General features: G+C 43.5%; 1 protein-coding gene across 4 annotated transcripts; it reads left to right on the forward strand.

Moving 5' to 3' along the window:
* Positions 1–1,380: 1,380 nt before the first annotated feature.
* LOC144103994 (uncharacterized) lies at positions 1,381–15,842 on the forward strand. 4 transcript variants are annotated; one of them, XM_077636754.1, is made up of 4 exons: positions 1,381–2,004; positions 2,587–2,647; positions 6,601–6,687; positions 11,346–15,842. In XM_077636754.1, exons 1-4 carry the CDS (start codon positions 1,897–1,899, stop codon positions 11,855–11,857), a joined length of 768 nt encoding a protein of 255 aa, XP_077492880.1. In that variant the 5' UTR covers positions 1,381–1,896; the 3' UTR covers positions 11,858–15,842. The 4 variants fall into 4 exon arrangements, with proteins under 4 accessions (XP_077492880.1, XP_077492882.1, XP_077492883.1 ...); XM_077636756.1 differs by having other exon boundaries at positions 15,128–15,842; XM_077636757.1 differs by lacking the exon at positions 11,346–15,842 and adding an exon at positions 7,338–8,820.
* The last annotated feature ends 3,304 nt before the right edge of the window (positions 15,843–19,146 follow it).

The raw sequence follows: 19,146 nt of genomic DNA on the forward strand, positions 1-19,146 counted from the left end.
TCATGCATGTGTCATGTTTCATGAGGTAATACATGATCGCGAAGCTTGTTTGAAAAGAAGCAGCCGCAGGCGTGCTACTAACAGACACGTGGCGAGATTGAGAGGGGACGCGGCATGAAAAGTGTTTTCGTTGTAACTAAACTTGGTGTAAATATGAAATTCCTACGCTAGTTTCAGTCATTCCTTTTATTTATAGCTATACCTGGCGCAGTTCTGGGTAATTATAATTAACACCGTCGTCAAGTCCCCCCAAGCTAGGTCTCTAATTGAGTAGATAGTGCGCAGTTTTTTTTTTTATGCCAGCATGTGCATAAAGCCCTGTTCTGTATGATGACGCGATTAGTTGTTTTTCTATATGATCAGTACTTATGCATACATAGTTACATGAAAACGTTTCTTACAAACAATAACTAACACAATACTGCACGTGTAGGGAAAAAAATCGAGAGATTTATTACGCTCCTCAACGTCTCAGGAATAGTTTGCGACAAATGGAATCATTTGATTTTCATGCGAATTACGAAGGTGAGTGATCCGGTCGCAGGAAATGTGAGAGGTCAGAAAACGAGCCTTAAAGTTTATTCCCTCGTTTATGGCATCTTCGCTTTCGCTTTGGTCAAAGAAATGCGGCACTGAAATCAAAGAAATTACCTCACAATTTTTGACGACCACACTTCTAAAAAGCGTAATTTATAAATTTGTACTCAATATTTTGCTATAATTTTTCGTCACGAAACTAGACTTCAGGGCTAGGAAAGGAAATAATTCTAGAAATCAAAAATTTTCACCAAATCGACCAGCTTAACAAGAGGACAAGTCGGCCTGGCTGGTGCGTGGTCATGCGGCTAAAAACGGCGCTAAGCGAGACAGGAGATCGGGGACACGACTCTGTCCCCACTTTTCGCGCAGCGCGACACGTACGTATGTCAGCAGACGATGAGCGCATGTCTGCTCCGGCGAAACAACGCCAGCGCTTCCCCTCACTAGTGTCCCGAAGTAAAATCATTCCGGCTAGTGCAGAGTGTCAAAACTTGTTTTATTCAATGCCTAGCGCATAAATAAACGGCAGGAACGCTTTCTACATGTTTACTACTAACAATATATACAATACACAGTGGCAAACTATTTCTCTTTATAGGCCGCACGTGGACAACGCGAGCTCGTGTACTTCGACAAATTACTAAGTTGGAAGCATCGACCATTGCTGTGATTCGCAGAAACTGGAAACGCGCCTACATGCCTTGAAAACCCGCGCACAACACATCCGCGACGCCACTCCCCGACCTTTTGCCTACCACGAGCTCGCTAGCGACTGCAGCGCCACCTCGTTTGTTTACAAACATGCAGGAGGTCCTATAATGGCTTCAAAATATTATATCTCAGAGTACTGAAAGCTTTTTGCTTGCCACAAAAACTGGAAAGAAGCAGTAAAGGTGAACGAAAACTTCAAACCTTCGTGGGGGCAAGCGCTAGTCAAGCCACATGAAGAAGGCAGCGAAAAAAAGAAAGCCAGCCGGCACATCTTGGTCAAAAATGTGTGAGAGAATAGAGTTTTCGTTCCTCCATGATGTGCACCCGTAAGCTCTGTGTTTGCACCCATGGATGTGTGTGTACCGATCATCATGCTGCGAGCGTCGTCTGCGTGGCTGTTCTGTTTTGCGCGAAGCAACCCCCGCGTTTTGTGGACGACATCCAAGCGTGTTTGTATCGCGTTCTGTCTGCTGCGGGTAGCATCTCGTGAGCGTTTGCTATACTCTAAATTAATGCACCGATATCAAGGGCCCTCTACAATTTTTAATGGGGCACCGTGATGCTTTCATTAGTACCGATTAATTTCATCATGCGCTGCATAAAGGAGAGGCCGGCGGGTTACCACCTGTCTTTGTGTTCGTTTTTATGTTGGCGCCAGCGAATGTGTCTTACAAGCTTCACAGATGGTCTCTCGGAGAGCTGCTCAGTGGATTCAACGCTTCTTTGATGGGTCCATGCATCACAACGCATCAAGTAGGTCGTAGGCTGTTACTTCACTTATGCGGTGAACAGCCACTTGGCATTCTTCCTAGTAGGTTAAATGTATGCATTGAAACGAACAGGACGTGATGTTGTGTCTGTGCATATGGTCTTTGCATATAGCCGTGACGGCGATCGTTTTTTCAAACCACGTCTCGAAACGCTGGCCGGTCGACGAAGTGCAGTGAGACATGAAAGGTGTGCGTATTGGTTTCCTGCCGACAACTTGTGAGTGCCGCACACATATCGTACGTGTCAACATACCGTGTCGGGGTCAGAGTAGCCGTATGGAGCACGCATGCCAAGTTGGCATTGTGTGTAGCTAATAAAAGTGAATAAGTCAATGCAAAAGCAGCAACACGAAAGACTAGCTAGGCATAGCACTTCTTCCAGGTAACTTAAGTCGTAATTAATTAGGTACATTAGCTGGAAGAAAAATTTGTAACCCATAATTTGTACCACTTTCGTGCTGCCTATTTGACTGCTCTGTCAGCTACGAATGCTGTGCGTTTAAGCAGGTAGTTTGCTTAGTACAGTTGTCATTGGCTGCTTCCACTTACCAGCCCTCTTTTTCAGGATAATCATTGCAAGGGACGGAGGTCCTCGGGGTGGGGCTCTGACGGTGCTGCCAAAGTTCGTGAGCCTAACATTTTGGCATTGATATATGCTATGTTCACACCCTTAACTACATTTCTTCTTTGTGAGGTACCGCTGGAGTAAGGCCTTGACTTGGTACAAGGTAGAAGGCTTGTATTTAATTAAAACTTGCCCATTCCATCACATTTTTTAATGCTTCATGACTGGGAGGGCTTTGCTGTTTGACTGTGAATAGGCTGTGTACCAAAATTTGATGCTAATGAAGGCCACCCAACCCGCAGTTTGGTAGCCGGCAGTGAGGACCACTTGTTATCGTGCTAGACTGTAGGATATAAGGAGACTGCTTTGTGTCATTGGCAGTTGGAGCAAGATGCTTTATTTTATTTCTTTTTTGTTGGGTGCATTCTTTTGTAGCTCTCACCACTGCATCAGCTGTTACATAGACAGGTTCTGTGAATAATGTATGCACTGCATGATTATCACTGAAGTTCATGTCTCAGTTTTCTTGTATGATCAGTGGCTGAATGTTATGTTTCTACCGAAGTGTTTGTTAATGGCTCTGCTGAAGTGTGATTAACTGACAGGCATTTCAGTACTGACCAATGGAAAGTCCACCAGAGTCCATGACTAGCGGTAAATATGGGTTTTACATGGTAATGAATTCATAGCATTTTTTTCCTTGCAACATCCTTTTAAAGTGTGATTTAAAGATTAGGGAATGTGTTTTTGTTATTACTTATCAGAATATTTTTCACTATTCACACCTATTAGGTCTTGCTTGCTGCATTATTTACCCTGTGAGGTGCCAGTTGGGTTTGTTGGGAAGTGCTCAGTGGCAGAAGTCTGCACAAGCAGGGATGAAACACTGAGAGAAGGCATGTGAGCACAAAGGGATGCTAAGGACAAATTGAACTTGGCCTGTATCGATAAATTATCGCATTTTGATATTAAAACCTCTTTGTTCACTGCAAGGGGGGGTTTGTAAGCTAGAAATAGTCAAGAATGATATACAGATGTGTCATCATTGGCTGATTTCGGAAGTAAACTGCATGCTCCTACAGAAATTTTTGGGCATGGATACCGGAGGCTAGGCTACGTGACCGTTCACCTCAAAATGATGGTCGCGGAGTGTGTCTTTCGGTGTAGACGTCACGAATTTGACTGCAATGATGTAAAAATTTATATTTATAATTTTCTCAGCAATAAATGCATTTTTTGCTCCCAGGCAAACATTAACCCACTCAGAAAGAGCCACACAATTTATTTTTATGAAGAGAACTTGGATGGAGTTTGTCCTTAGGTCACAAGGTCTAGGTTGGAGATTGCATGACCAAGCAGAACAAAAACCTGCATAGGACTTGCTAGAGTCAAGAAATATGATGAGCACCCAAGGTCTGCATGTGGAATGGTTAGTGCAGTCAGGCACATCTGCTTGTGACACTGTCTTTGTGTACAGTGACGGTCGTAATTGGTGGTGCACGCTCAGCAGTTAAAATTTTTACTTCTTTTTGCTTGTGCATTGCGTACAGAATGTAACAAGCAGCACACTAAACATGATGCATCACTGCTTGTTTTTGCTGGCATTGGAGCTCACACAGAGAAGCGAAAATAAAGTCTGAGGTGAACAGTGCTTCAGAGCCGCTGCTGCCAATTTTAATGGGCTGACTTATAGCTCAGAAGGCATAGTCCATGAAATAACATGTCCAGTGATTTTAGTCCCTTGTGTGTGGGGCACAGTGATGTAACACAGATCTCATTTCTTTTTGCCAAGGGTAATAGCACTGTTATGAATTGGACTGTCGTTGACAGCCAGTTGTGCTAATGTTTTTGTAGGCCCGTGTGTTATGTGTAGAGTCTTTGTTGCCATTGCGTAATGCTTGATGTGATCCTTTTTGCATTTTTTTGTGGCTATATTAGCTTATATTTGAGGAACCTTCCACCCTAAACATTCTGTCATGACTTCATATTTGCTATTGCCATTTTTATGAATAGCTGCCTCAACAGAATTGCTGTCTTCATTGTTGCTATCTTCTGATGTCATGATTGTGTTTGTTACCAAACTTCAATGTACTCATCTTGGAAGCATGCATAAGCACGACAAATAACGCTAGTGTTTTGCTGTTACTGAGTCTAACATTTTAGGTGTCAAATTGATAATTTTTTAGAATTTATTTCTTTTCTGCAGCTTTTAAGAATGCATGTGACTTTGTACCTCAAAAGGCAGCCATTTTCGACCTTCGTTGAGTGCGTCTTGTGTGTGATAGTGGGCAGTATGACTGTTCCGCAAATTTATGCTGTTAGATGAATACAGTCCATGGCGGGTATTTGGCAGAGTTCAGATATCTGAATTCATCAATAAGGAGTGAAACAGCATGCCTTCTCAGGATGCCTGAATTTATCTCGTGTGTCTGGCCACTTTAGCGAAGGTTAGAGCTTTCCCCTAACTTTTTGCTTCTGCAATTTTCTATTGCACTTAGCAGTCATAGACTTTTTGCATTCTTGTTCTGTGTTCATGCTGGAAAGCTGAAAAAAATGTGCATCAGAAGTGTTTAAAGGGGTGGAGACACCAAAATTTCATAGTGTATTTTTGCATTCGAATAATGCATAAGACATTAGTAAAATAAATCGCCACATGAAATTCACCTATGTTCAGGGGCTAACTTAACATTGAATTTATTCTTACATGCAGTTTCGGCTTCGATTTCAGAACTTGAAAGACAGTTGTGACGGCGCAAGTGACAGATCACATAATGCACATAAAAACTGTGCCTAATACGTCCATTTCATGCTTGTAAGGGTGCTTCCTGAGAGTGTTATGCCCATTGGCTAAAAACATTGGTTTGCTGTTTTCAATATTGCATCTATTAAGAGGTTCTGTTGGGGACTGAAGCTTATGGAACATGAATCTGGTTTCATTTTCAATTAACTGCATGTCTCCATCCACCCATCTCTAAATTAGTCATGGCCAAGCAGTTGTTATTTGTCAGTTTTGCTCTTTGTATTGCAGCTCGTTGACTAGGGTCTTGGCATTTCTCACATTCATGCACTGTTGCTGCATATTGTGCCTGTAGGTTTCTCACTTTAGTTTTGTGTGTTTATAAATTTCCATTATATATTTCTACTTGCCCTCACAGAAGCTATTACGGTGCCACAAAATCAATTAAGACTGTGCCTTGTGGTTTTCCTGGCAGTCAGCCATTCCCGTTGCTACGATGTCTCTTCTCAAAAAAGCTCCTATTGAGAGATTCTGTCATGGGCTAAAGACTGTTACTGTATGGAACCATCCTTGTGGCTGACACCTGTGGCCATTGTTTAGAGTATCTCTACTGAGTTAAAAGTTCAAGTTAGGTAAACAACCAAATGCTTTTTGCTGATGCAGGGATAACGAAACACTTTTTTTCTGCATATCTTTTTGTGCCAGAAAAGGTTTTTTCTATATTGCAGGCATCTTGGTCATCAGCGGAAAGTGGTTATGGTTTACGGAGTTTAATGTCCCAAAGCAACTTATACCGCTCTCACACGGCATTCCTCGAAGGCCTTTCCAGCAAAGGCACCTTTTTTCACTAAAGGAGCGAAAGCTTAAAGGAGCAGCGGCGCTGCTACACGGTGCAGCCCAAAGGTGAAACGGTCGTTGAGGCTTAGCACCCGCTTCTGCGCTCGAGCCGGCTGAAGTGAGTGTTTTAAAATTAAAGTGGGGAATCCTGTTCATTTGTTGTGCTCAGATAGACAATTTTTTTATTCTAATTGCTTCCGTGAAACAGCTTCAACAGCTGCTCTCATTGGCAGCAGCGGGTTTTATGCATTGCATTGGCGACCAGGGGCACTTAGTGTTGGTGCAACACTTTACTGTCTTAAAATCTGGACATAAAATATAAACACCCGTACAAAAAGCAAAGCCAAGCACACCTGTCATATTTTTAAAAGATGTTTTCAAACATTGTTGGCTGCATATGTTTTTTTTCATTGCTTTTACTTTTTGACGTTGGATGGCAGTGCCATCGCAGGTTCTCCTAGGCCGTTCCTTTGGGCTCCAAAGGACTCGGACGGGTGCCTTCGCCACCAAGGACGTTAGCGGCAAAGGTGCAATATTTTCGCCGTGTAGCTTCACTCCTTACACCTTTGGATGTAGGGACGTGCTTCTCTAAGGCCTTTGCGATGCCTGTGTGGCAGGGGACTATTAAGGACCCCTGTCACTGTGCCTATTAAGTACCGCGTACTTAAGTCTATTAAGGACTGTGTAGTTGAGGGCCCTGGATAAATTTGACCACGTGTCGTTCTTTAATGTGCACTGACATTGCATAGTATACAGTCCTCTAGCATTTCTCCTAGAGGCCTGTATAGGCCTGGAACGCTTTAGAGGCCCGAAATGCAGCTGCTGCAGCTGGGATTGAACCTGTGCTTTCCAAGTCAGCAGCCAAGCACTATAACCACTGAGCCACCTTGGCGGCTCATCAGTAAGAGAGGCAGCCTTCAAAATAAAAGCTGGCCCTGGTACATGATATGTCAATACCGGAGAAACTAGTGTGAGTTGTGGTAACACTGAGAGCAATTCTTCAGAAAACACCTTAGTCATCCCTTCTCGGTTTTTGTAACTTTTTTTTCCTCCTTTATTCTCCTGTTGTATTAAGCAGCCTGCACTCTCTTGTGCAGTTGTACCGGCAAAGTATTAAAAAAAGAAACTGGAGGGAGTTCTGCCTAGTTATGACATATTTTCCCTTTTTGTATTTCAGGTAGTGAGCCTGCCTTGTGACATCTCTGATGGAGTGCATGTCTGCACTGCTGCATTCTCTGCATTACTCTCGGCCATGCATCTATGCCTTGCCTGCTGTCCTTGCTGTAGTGCTTTGCGTTGAAGGGTGTGCAAGCGTACACTGTGACGTGCCCTGCAAGTCAACACAAGATTGCAGCAAACCATTGTCTTCGTCGTTAGACATTTATAATCGCACTTTACCAGCTTGTGAACATTTGTGCCAATTTAGCCCATACATTTTTTATTTCTTGCATTCCCAGCAGAAATTTTTTCGACATTATTTCGCGATTTATTGTTGTTGCTTCATTCGTACCGCAGCTTGAAGTATACCAGAGGTGAAACTGCAGACATGAGCCTAAAAGTAGCTGGACTTCTTGAAGACGGCTTGTGGGTTTAGCAAATGAGTCGGACAGTGCTCGCAGGCACTGTGGGGGCATTGAGGCTTGTTACTTGTGACAGTAGGCTGGAATACATCGTTGCACCATGTGTTAGCCCACCACACCACTGAAGAGAGATCGCATTTGGCCTGCCCATTGCATGATCGAAGTATCGCTTCCGGGCACATCTGATGGCCTGTATCTAGACATGAGATTGTTTTGAATGAGTCGCTGATGATGCTTTTGCTCATGCTTCATGTTTGTTGTGGTGCACAAAATTCCCAAAGAAAACAGTAACAACACTGTTGCTTAGGTCATGTAAGAACTAGTAGGGTTTGGAACCATAAGAAACATGACTCCTTTACTTGCCTTTGGAAGCCAGAAGTGCAGCACCAGATTACATTATCATTGTCTCTCATCAAAGTTTCAATATGGATACTGTCTTTGTGGTGTGGGAGTCCTGTTTGCTTTTGCCAAAAATCATTGCCACTACACTGTACTGATGTGCAAGTCTTCTCGTGCATATAATGGGCTGCACATTATTGTCTTGTCGGATGTTGGGCAGTTGACGGTGCCCTTCTTAATGCATTTTTGCACATTTAATGCAAAAACTCAGTGTCTTGCTCTTGGCTGCCCACGCCGGTGTCAACCGTGCACAACTTGGATGCTCTGTACTCTCGCTAAATGGCTGTACTCTTGCTATGCTGTGACATTTGCTGCATGTGCTCTGGAGATCAGGAGAGAGGGAGAGGGCAAACATCTTTCATGCAAAAATGTATTTTAATGCGGTAGCAACATTGTTGCATTGTCGTTTCAGTGTTTTTGCAAACGTGAGACACTAATGTTTGATTTCACAGCTTCCTGACCTTTGTCGAGTTCCTGATTTTCCTGTGTGTTTCTTAATCTATTCACTGTGCTTGATTTCTGCCCTCAGAGAACGGGCGAATTTGTGTGTGACTCTTGGAGTGGGCAGTTGAGGGGGAGTTCCATCTGCGCAGTTCATTGTTCTAACTTTCTTTGACAAAAAATGGTCTTCATGGTTCTTTCAAAGAATATTTCTCACTGACACAGGGTGGTTACCCCAGCCCCCCCCCCCCCCCCCCCCCCCCCAACGAAATTCGCCACACTGCTTAAAAATTGGCGCCTTTTGCTGTAATCCTGCTGCCTATTCCTTGTCAGTTTCTTATTGGTTTGAAATTGCATTGTTGTACCATTGAAAAAAGCATTGGTAACAGTTTGCACATCTGTGTTGTGTGGTGTTTTCTCATTTTGTGTTAAAATGTTTTCAAAAGTGCAACAATGCAATGCCATGCTAATAACCAACTAGCCCAATTTGAAACACTCGGTTTATATTTTTCTTGAACTGTTCAATAGTTGGTGGATTCCACACCGTTGTGGTGAACCAGGCAGTGAATAAGATGAAACACCCTGCCAGTAGTGGCTTCACCAGTGTAGTTACAGCAAAATGTTTTTAAAAAACCTTGATTTTAGAATGACTAGGAAATAAGCTTGTTGCTTACTTATTGTCCATGTATGTTTTACTAATTAAGCTCCGATTACCAGTTTTCAGTTAACATGTTGGTGGAAATGATGCCATATCTGCAAAGGTGCCAAATTTTAACTTTGTGATAGTTTATGGTTGAATTTTTGTCTCGTGCCATTTGATCCTTTTTACATGGTTCAGAATGCTGAGTCAATGACAGCGACCACTACGATTCAAGCCTGTTGCATTTCAGATTCATGCTTATTATCATGGGTGTTTGAGGGGAAGTTATGGCAAAAATATTGTGCCTGCAGTTTAAGAGGGTACGTTCCAATTAAAACTATTTTCATTATTTACGCATCAAATGAAACCATATTTGGCACACGTATCTAACTTTTTGTACTGATTTCAGGACATATATAGTTGAGTAATTTAAAGTAACATGCCCGTAAAGTCGTCCCCGAGGCATTAAATATTTTAAGAGAAAGTGCACAATTTCTTTTTTCTGTCGGCATGTTCACAATGCTCTGCTCTGTGCACTGATTTTTTTTTTGTGCCCAGTTGTGCCCAGCATGCATATTTGCATAAAACGTTTTTTACAAAAGTAACTTTTAAAAAATGGCAGGGTTTCAACATAGTTAAACCGTGTAGATGTGCGAAAGCAAGTGTTTATCCTGATTAGCTCATGGTTTTGCTTTGCTGGGTCGTCGGCACATCTGGTAATGGTATTGGCCTCAGGATAAGCTCTGATTGAGGTTAAGCTGACCTGATATGTTCATGCCACAGACTGAAGTTAAAGACAGGGTGTAATGCACAGCGCGAGAGTGTGTTGCATTTTAAAAAGAGGCGTGATCGGCTGCAGTGGTAGTGTAATGCTGTCGTGCAGTGGCCAGTGAAGCTAATCTGTTCATTGCGCCGCAGGTTCGAATCCCAGCCATAGCAATATTTATGTTATTTATTTATTCAAGTTCAAGGCTTCAATGATGTCCTGGCTTTTGTAGCTTTGGTCGTGAAGTGGAGCTTTCGCTATAAAAACTATTGCACATGTACGTAGAAAAATCAAGTTTTATTGAAGTCCTCAACACCTCAGGATCCACTCGCAGCTAACAGAATCATTCTACTATCATTCTTTACCGAAATTCTAAAGCGATGAGTGATGTCACATGCTGAAGAAGTGAAAGCTGAGAAAATCAACCTTAATGTTTATTCTCCTAGTTTGGTCTCGCTTATTGCCTCGGAAGGTTTTTCTGTTTGTCGGAGAAATGAGGCATTATAGCCCATGAGAGCTGTGATCTTCCAATTTCTTCTCTGCATGGCGATATTATGATGATGCTGATCCATTGTTGCAAACCTGTGGAATTAACGATGAGCCGGGACCATAAGAACTAAGCATGTATAGCTCAGTTTTCGATGCTCACACATAAAAAACATTGTTTTCTATATTTCTTCTGCATATTCCACTAATCTGCATATTTAAGTATTTCGCAAGATGCCTCCGCAGCGGCTCAGTGGTTATAGCGCTCGGTTGATGACCCGAAAGATGCAGGTTCGATCCTGGCCGTGGTGGTCGAATTTCGATGGAAGCGAAATTTTAGAGGCCTGTGTACTGTGCTATGCCGGTGCACGTTAAAGTACCCCAAGTCGAAATTTCTGGATACCTTCACTACGGCATCCCTCATAGCCTGAGTTGCATTGGGACGTTAAACCCCTGTAAACCAAACCAAACCTTTCTTCAGAAGATATAGGCCGGAAGGTTATACAAAATAAATTGAGAAATTGAAAATTTTCACCAAATTGGCTATTTTATTGCCACGTTCCCTCTTAAGCCACGAGTACAGGCTGAGCTGGTCTTGTATTGCTTTTTCCTCAGCTGAAGTGTCAGCTGTGTTTCTTGATACACAATGACAACTGTTTACTGGTTGTTGTGATGTGCATTCCAACAGAGCATATTTTGTTTGAAGAGAGTTGTCTGACCTTGGGCTCAGTGGTTTCGAACTCATATACCAGCCTGAGTAAGATCATTTTCTGCATTCATTAACTTTTTTTGAAAGAGGGGCCAGCTCTTAGTAATACATTGAGGCATATAAATCACATTTGAAGAGATATATGCTTCGTTTTTGTTGTGCAGGTTTATCTGGAGCTGGCAGAAGGTGTGGCTCATTGCGTGAGCAAAAATTGCAAACAAGAGGGCACCGATTCCTGTGTCCTGAGTGCGACTATGCCACAGATTTTAACACAAGCTTCAAGAACCATCAGCGAAAACACAGTGGGGAGCGCCCCTTCCAGTGCAGTCATTGCGGCAAGAGCTTCACGCTGAAGGGCCACCTAACGGAACACCTTCGCAGCCACACAGGGGAGAGGCCATACCACTGCAGTCATTGCGACAAGAGCTTCATGATGAAGGGGCACCTGACGGATCACCTTCGCATCCACACGGGGGAGAAGCCATACCACTGCAATCATTGCGACAAGAGCTTCATACAGATTTCCAGCCTTAAACAGCATCTTGACCGCCACAGGGATGGGAAAGAGTACCGATGCCATTTGTGTCCCATGACTTTTGTAACGAAGTCAAGCCTAGGTCATCACATGCAATCGCACAGGAATAGAACACAATCCAAGTGTCTTTTGCTCCAGTAGATTTGCAATCAGGCTGCATCTGAAGTAGCGTGGCCAGATTATGTTCAAATGAAGCCATTTTTATCCTGTTCACTATAATGCTATGGAGTGTTGTGCCTGCATTGTGTAGTGCAGTTGGTGGCAACCGTTCTGAGTTTCAGCAGTCTGCCCATTTGGCATTGGGGCTTTTGTTGAAGAAATCCATGAGGATATTTTGACAAGGACAATGTTGACAGTGTATGTTATGTGGTACGATATTTCTGAAAAGTTATGAGAGGTCATAAACTTTTGGTTGAATGATTATCAGTTTCAACAGGTGATTGGTGAGCAACGCCACCAAGGAAGTGCACTGGCGAGCCTTGTTTGCTGTGTTGTAGTGAATTCTTAAGTGGGGTGCTGTTTGAGTCCTGTGCTGGAAGCAGCAAAAAAGCTCAAGAAATCTGTTTTAGAGGACAGAAGTGAGTGAACTAAAAAAGACTAAGACTTAGGAGAACAAAAATGAGAACTCTCAGGGAGGAAGAAAGATCCAAAACAAATTTGAAGCCAGATAGAGGATGAAGAAAAATTGGGTAGAAGACAACGACAAAATTAAGAGACATAAAAGAGAAGCTGAGATGGAATCATGCAAATAGTTCCAGTTGGCAGTGGTGCAAGGTGCCAAGTAGGCTTTGTCGTTCTTTCCTCCCAAAATCTGACTTGATATGGACTCTATTAGCTTCTGCTCCAGTCCTGTTGTCCGCAGCACTGCCTTATCGAAGGAGCAATGCCTCTGGAATGTGGACGTGATGACCTGCCACTCTTCGACCTTCATCACTGAAATGAGGGTTGCAAGCTAGTATTGTCGTGTTTCCACTGAAGTGACATGGATCTGCAGCCACCTCTGGCTGGCACCCTTGTCAACGGCACAAGGTGCCTAAACAGTGCAGTGCACTGTGTTGACACCTCAACTGTCCCTTGCGTGAGAAAATTTGCAGGGATTTGATTTAGGGCATTAGGATTAATCAGTTGCGTCATTGTCAGCGCTTCATTTCTATGTTGTGTTTGGCATGCCTGTGTGTGTTTTTATGAACATGTCTTGTAGGGTGTTACCAATTCATTTGAAACTGCTATGGTTGATCTCATCTGCTTGTGAGGTACACAGAACACAGCTAGCTTTGTGAGAAGTCCAAACGATATCTCTTGTTTTTTGTTGTGTACAACAGTTGATTGAGGAAATGTAGTTGTCATGCATTTTTTTGCGTGTTTGCTGACATTGGGGAACGTAAATCTTGCCTGGAACTGTTGCGTTGCATCTGTTTTTAGGCGTTCTGAGGAAATGTAGTGTTAGTCATTTTTTGTGTGCAAACATGTCTTAATACGGTAACAGCGATTCTGCATGGCTGTTGCAGTGTTGTAGATACAGCGGAGTAATTATTTTTTTGATGACTTAATGGCAGTCTTTACCCGATTCCTGCCTTTCTTTTTGTGTTTTCCATTTACTCATGTTAGCTTTTATCCTCATAAGCTGGCTAAAAGCTGGCACTTGTGGTGCCCAATCTCTCTCTTTACATCCTTGCCATATTTCATGCTCTTTGTTGCATTCTGAAGTAGTTTGAACAAATTCCACAGTTGTGTAATGTTATGTAACAGACGGGAGGATAAAACATCCTACCAATGAATATTGTAACTACAGCAAAGCTTGCATTCATTATGGCAGATCAGTGCCTGTTACGGGTCAACTTTAAAGTGTGCTGCCTTTCTGATAAATCGTGCAGTGGCTGAAAATGACTGAACCCTGTTTAGTCTGATATTAAGTTCAAAACAAATGTGTTGGCTTATTTGAAAACCTTATTCTACAGGTGATGTGGGCTTTGAGGAGACACTAGTGTTTAGTCTTTTTCCAATGTTTGGAGTGTATATGGAGTCCGCCTTGTACAGGCAGGGAATAGTTAAAAGTTGGCCTGTGTGATTGTTTTTTTTGGTTAGAAGCGAGTAGTCATTTTCTTCTAGTAATTTCAGGGCCAATATTTTGGTTACTTCTGGCACAGAGAAAAGGTTGAACTGCACAATAGGCATTTTCAGATTCATATTTTCTTACACACAAGGCCATTGCGTGTAAAAGAGAAAGTGCACTGAAGCCGTGTCGACTTCCAGCCAAAATGGCTGTCGGAAATTGTGGGAGTCTACCTGCATGCAGATCCCTTGTATTTGTGGGATGTGGGACCTATTTGTGAGACCTCCAACTGCTGGTCATAATTGCAATTGAGTCGTTGCACAGGTGTTGCTCCTAAGCAGTGTCTCCACAGGCATCTGCTAGGTGTGTGCCTGCATGCACGGAACCACCCCGCGTCAAGTTCCTGAAAGGAATCCACCACCATGTGCTTTGTGCTAGCACCCTGTCATGCTTGAATAACGTATTTCGCGTGGAGAAGAGCGCCTGCGGCAGCTACAGTCAGTTCAGGCTCGTCCTGCGAAAGTCAAAGGAACCGTTGCGCATCCGTGCAGATTAACCGACACGCGTGCAGACACCTAGAAGGGGGGTGCCATGCTTGCACCTGCTCTCATTTGCTGCCTCATGCATGCACAGGCCGGCTTCAACATACGCGCAGGCACGAGGCGTGTATGTCTAGCAGGCGTCTGCAGAGTCAGTGCTTTGGCTGCGCGTGTGCTGTGATGCCATCCTTGTGAGGTACGCTGAACCAAAACCACACGAAGCAGGCATTCCAGAAAAATTATTTGCTTGAGACGAATACTTCAAGGTTTTGAATATACGAAATATTTAGATCGATTCAAATTCTTTACCATTTGACCGAATTCATGTTCGAGGTTATGGAATATTCACGCTGACTTATTGAAAGTGATGCTGTTCTGAAAATTTAAGCAACATCCAGTCTTAATCATGCATGGAGTTCACTTTTACTTCCCTCTCTCAATTTTTGTATGATGGGAAGAATTTGGTGTCAAGGCTTCGTTTGATGCACATCTCTATTCTAAGTTGTAAAATATTTCTTTGCTTCTTTCTAACACTTCTTGCTGCCTTTTGTTGCCATGTTTGTTTTTTGCAATGTGGTTGGGCTTTTTGGTGATGAACTGGTAGCCGTGGTGCTGATAAGTAATGCATGCCAACCTGAAAAAAGAGCATCACTGGTTGAAACCCAAGATGTCTTAATCTTTGCCCAATAAACTTGATATCTCATATGCCAACCTGAGTAATAGCATCCTCATCAGTCGTTATCGCTTTTTAAAAAGGTCTTCAGAGAGCATTGAGGCATGAGCTTCAGCTTTCAAGAAAAATGCCCTTTTTTTACACAGGCTCGGCAACAGCGCATACCACGCGCCGCTCAATGCGTGAACAGAATGCAAGGAGGAAGCCTGCAGCTCCTGCCTCATGACTGTGATTATGCCACATATGTTCAATCCAAGTTCAAGAGATGCCAGACAGCGCATGCCGGAGAGCGCCCTTTTCGTTGCAGTGACTGCAGCAAGAGCTTCAAGATGAGAAAATACCTCAAAAGGCACCTCCTCATCCACGCTGGCATAAAGCCATACCAGTGTAATCATTGCAACAAGAGTTTCACCCAGAAGGCCACCCTGAATGACCACATTCGCATCCACACAGGCGAGAAGCCGTACCATTGCCACCTTTGTCCCATGGCCTTTGCTCAGAATTCGGGCCTATATCATCACTTGCGGTGCCACAAGAATTGAACTCTACTTTAGGCCTTTTTGCTTCAGGGGATATAAGTACAGTCTACACTTGGAGTACCATGTGCAGAAATTATATAATCTGACAGCATCTGCTGTTCTGTGAAGCTGTGCGGTATTCCACGAGCATCGAGTTGCACAGTTGTGGGCTGTCATCATAGTACACCTTCTATGCCTGTAAACTTCCCTGTGCGGTCTTTATTGTGAAAATCCAGGAGGATATTTCAGCATGTACCACGTTGACAGTGTGTGTCATGTGGTGCGATATCTTCAAATTGCCGTGAGATGCTATATTGTTGTAACATGAATGTTTGTGGCCAGTCCTTGTTTTTTTCAAGTGAACAGTGAGCAACGGTGTCAAGGAAATGCAGTGGCCAAAGACAGATGTGTTTGCTTGGCATCACAATTTCATTTTGGTTTTATCTTTAACTGCATATTGTCCCACTCTTCAGTGCTGGAAAATGCAAATATGAAGCCTGCTGTGAAAGTTCAGGTGGGCAGTGCATTATACATCACCTTTGAATGCTTGTTTCTAATGCAGGATGCTTATCCTTCCTCAGTGAGAGGTCATACGGATTCTTGAGAAAGTGGTTTTTGCTTACCATAAAATTCCGAACAAGCGCTCCCACCCATGCAAGGGCTCCCCCAAACTTCACTGTTAATTTCACATTTCCGCGCTATTCTGGGAAAGCGCCACCCCGCCCTCCCTCCACGCCCTTATCACGCACCGCGCCCAGGCTACAGGGAACTAGAATAATCCCAGGCAACACTGGCCTGCGCCATCCAGTCCAAGAACACAACCCAATCAAATGCTGCTTTTCAAGCCATTTGCATGCCTGTTTGTAACGCGCCATTTGTCTTGTTTTGGCGTTGTCAAGTCAGCAATGCATTTGTACACAATGGCGTAGAAACATGAGGTCATACAATGGCATTGGGAAAACGGAGTGTTCGCCAAATGTCTCGAGACTTCAAGTTCGATCGGAAACGGTTATGGGAATGGGACAAGAACGAGAAATTGCTAGAGCAAAACTTCGAAGAAAGTTGAGTAATGCCGTGCCAGTATTTAGTGAATGCGTGGATGATGCGTTCTTCGAGTACTTCGAGCAGGAAAGAATGGCAGGACGTTTTAAATCCATGTGGACTGCTCTTTTTTTTCTGGCGGGAAAATGTTGCCACCATCTTGAATTTCGGCGCACTCCGGGATAGCGCCCCCCTCCTACTTTGCAATAATTTCGACTTGCGGGGTGGGGGCGCTTGCTCGGAAATTTACAGTATATTTCTCAGGTGTTGGTGTTGTGTAAATGACAAGTAATCCTCAGTATGTATGCATTTAAATATGCATTGTATTTATTTTACACTTCGCAATATAAATGCAGCCTTGGTCATTGCTGGTTCTTATTGGTTTATGGGGGTTTAACATCCTAAAGTTATTCAGGCTATTAGGTATGTTGTAGTGAAAGGCTTCGTAAATTTCGACCATCTGGGGTTCTTTATGTGCACCGACATCATACAGTACATGGGCCTCTAGAATTTCGCCTCCATCAAAATTCAGCCACCGCAGCCGGGATCGAACCCATGTCTTTTGGGTCAGCAGCCGAGTGCCATAACCACTGAGACGCTGCAGTGGCTTTAGAGAACTTTAGCACAGTAGTGACAATATAGTAATGCCCTGCCACTGCTGCTGCACTTTGTTGGCCTTATTTTGCTTATGGTCGTAATTACTGTAATTAGAATATTTTATCATATGATGGTGCTAAAACTCTATTGTCTGCTCTGGTTCCTGCCCTACAACAGAAAGAAATGTGCTTAAGTGTCTGTTACTGGGTTAGTGCTCATTACTTTTTCTTTCCTGGTTATTGATTTAGCTGCAGACATTACTGACATATTTTCACATTATTGTCATCGCAAGGATTGAAACTTCATTTTGAAATTTAATGCAGGAGTTAGAGAATTGAGTCATGTGCTAACTGGCATTCACATTGAGCCGCCGCGGTGGCTGAGTGGTTATGGCGCTCGGCTGCCGGCCCGAAAGACGCGGGTTCGATCCCGGCCGCGGCGGTCGAATTTCGATGGAGGCGGAATTCTAGAGGCCTGTGTGCTGTGCGATGTCGGTGCACGTTAAAGAACCCCAGGTGGTCGAAATTTCCGGAGTCCTTCACTACGGCGTCCCTCATAGCCTGAGTCGCTTTGGGACGTTAAACCCCCATAAACCAAACCATTTCACATTGCTTGTACATGTACATGAACACATCTGTCTTGCTGCTGTCAGAGGAACAAATAATTAGCTTTTTGGCACGTAACTTATTCACAAATAAATCAGGTAGTCAATATCTACATTATCAGTGGTGGAACTGCTGCGCCAGATGGCAAATTGTGCTAATTGCTACGGAATTGATTTTTGCTAACCTAATTTTGCACCACATCAGCGCCAAATGTAACTGAAAAGCTTTGACGAGAACAAAACTGAAACAAAACCAAAGCTGGTGCTTCGACATGTTGGCTACACACACTTTCCATGCAACACTCGTAGAAAGCAAGGGTATAAAACTATTCAGTTTTGAATAGCTTGTGAGCATAATCTGACACGCACTGCGCATTGCCCGTTCGAAGCACGGAACCAATATCCGAAAATCATGGCTTTTCCTGCTTCCCTGAACTTCAAAAATTTTGGTTTTTGCAAACAGTGCTTGCTAGCTTGCACAATCTCGTGCTTGTCACAAGAATGAACTTTCTCATACGGCTGATAGCTAGCACATGGCAAAATGACATGAAAGACGCATTAAAGGGACAGAGGCTCCAAATTCTCGTAATGTACTTTTGCTTACGAATGATGTGTGATACATTAGTAAGCAGAATCACCATGTGCACTCAGTACCAAACTTGAAATTGAATTTATTCTTTCAGGTAGTTTCGGTGTCAAAAAGACAGGTGTGACAGAGGGAGGAAACTTCCTATACCTCCCAGCAGCCATGAATTACGCTAGCACCAATTCCTCAAGTTATGTTCATAGTGGTTGGGGGACGAATAAAAGCTCATTAATTCCCATGATAATGGGCGACCGAAACGTGCATGTAGGGGTGTTCGCATGGCATTTGCTTCACATGCGGAGTGGTCCAAAACTGCGCCCAGTAGGGTAGGTGGGCGGATGTATCATTGCCCTTTGCTCTGCGTGCGGCTGCATGCCAAGCCTTATACCCCTGTCACACGGCCAGTTTCAATCACCCTCGAGTCGAGGGTCTTCGAGATTCTCAATCGCCATCGAACTCGCCGCTGCTACACGGCAAATCTCAATGGCCATTGAAATGGTTCTCGTGTCTTACGCCACAAATGAGTGGCGCCACAATCGCTACTTTGGATTTTGCAAAAATAACAAAAATAGTTGATAAATGTATACTAAATGCTGAAATACAGGCATACGCGAAAGTCGTTAAAAACCCTTTTAGTTGCACGTACGCGACGTACATATGCATACACTGCTGTAGCCACTTTAATACAAGACGAGCCAAAACCAAGCCAGTCCAACTGCGTCGGAGCGCTGCTTCGTCAGGCTTAAGACCTGGGAAATCGCCATGATATCTGAAAAACAAGAGCTATTTTTCTCTTGAAACTTTATGCGAGAGTAAGAA

The sequence above is a fragment of the Amblyomma americanum genome, chromosome 9, assembly GCF_052857255.1.
Source record: "Amblyomma americanum isolate KBUSLIRL-KWMA chromosome 9, ASM5285725v1, whole genome shotgun sequence".
NCBI classification, from domain to species: Eukaryota; Metazoa; Arthropoda; class Arachnida; order Ixodida; family Ixodidae; genus Amblyomma; species Amblyomma americanum.

Bases quoted from the DNA above. Each gene is read 5' to 3' on its own strand.
- LOC144103994 (XM_077636754.1), top strand. From the start codon at position 1,897: ATGTTGGCGCCAGCGAATGTGTCTTACAAGCTTCACAGATGGTCTCTC. The intron at 2,648-6,600 runs GTGAGCCTAACA...GTTGGATGGCAG, and splicing joins TGACGGTGCTGCCAAAGTTC to TGCCATCGCAGGTTCTCCTA. The intron at 6,688-11,345 runs GTGCAATATTTT...TTTGTTGTGCAG, and splicing joins CAAGGACGTTAGCGGCAAAG to GTTTATCTGGAGCTGGCAGA.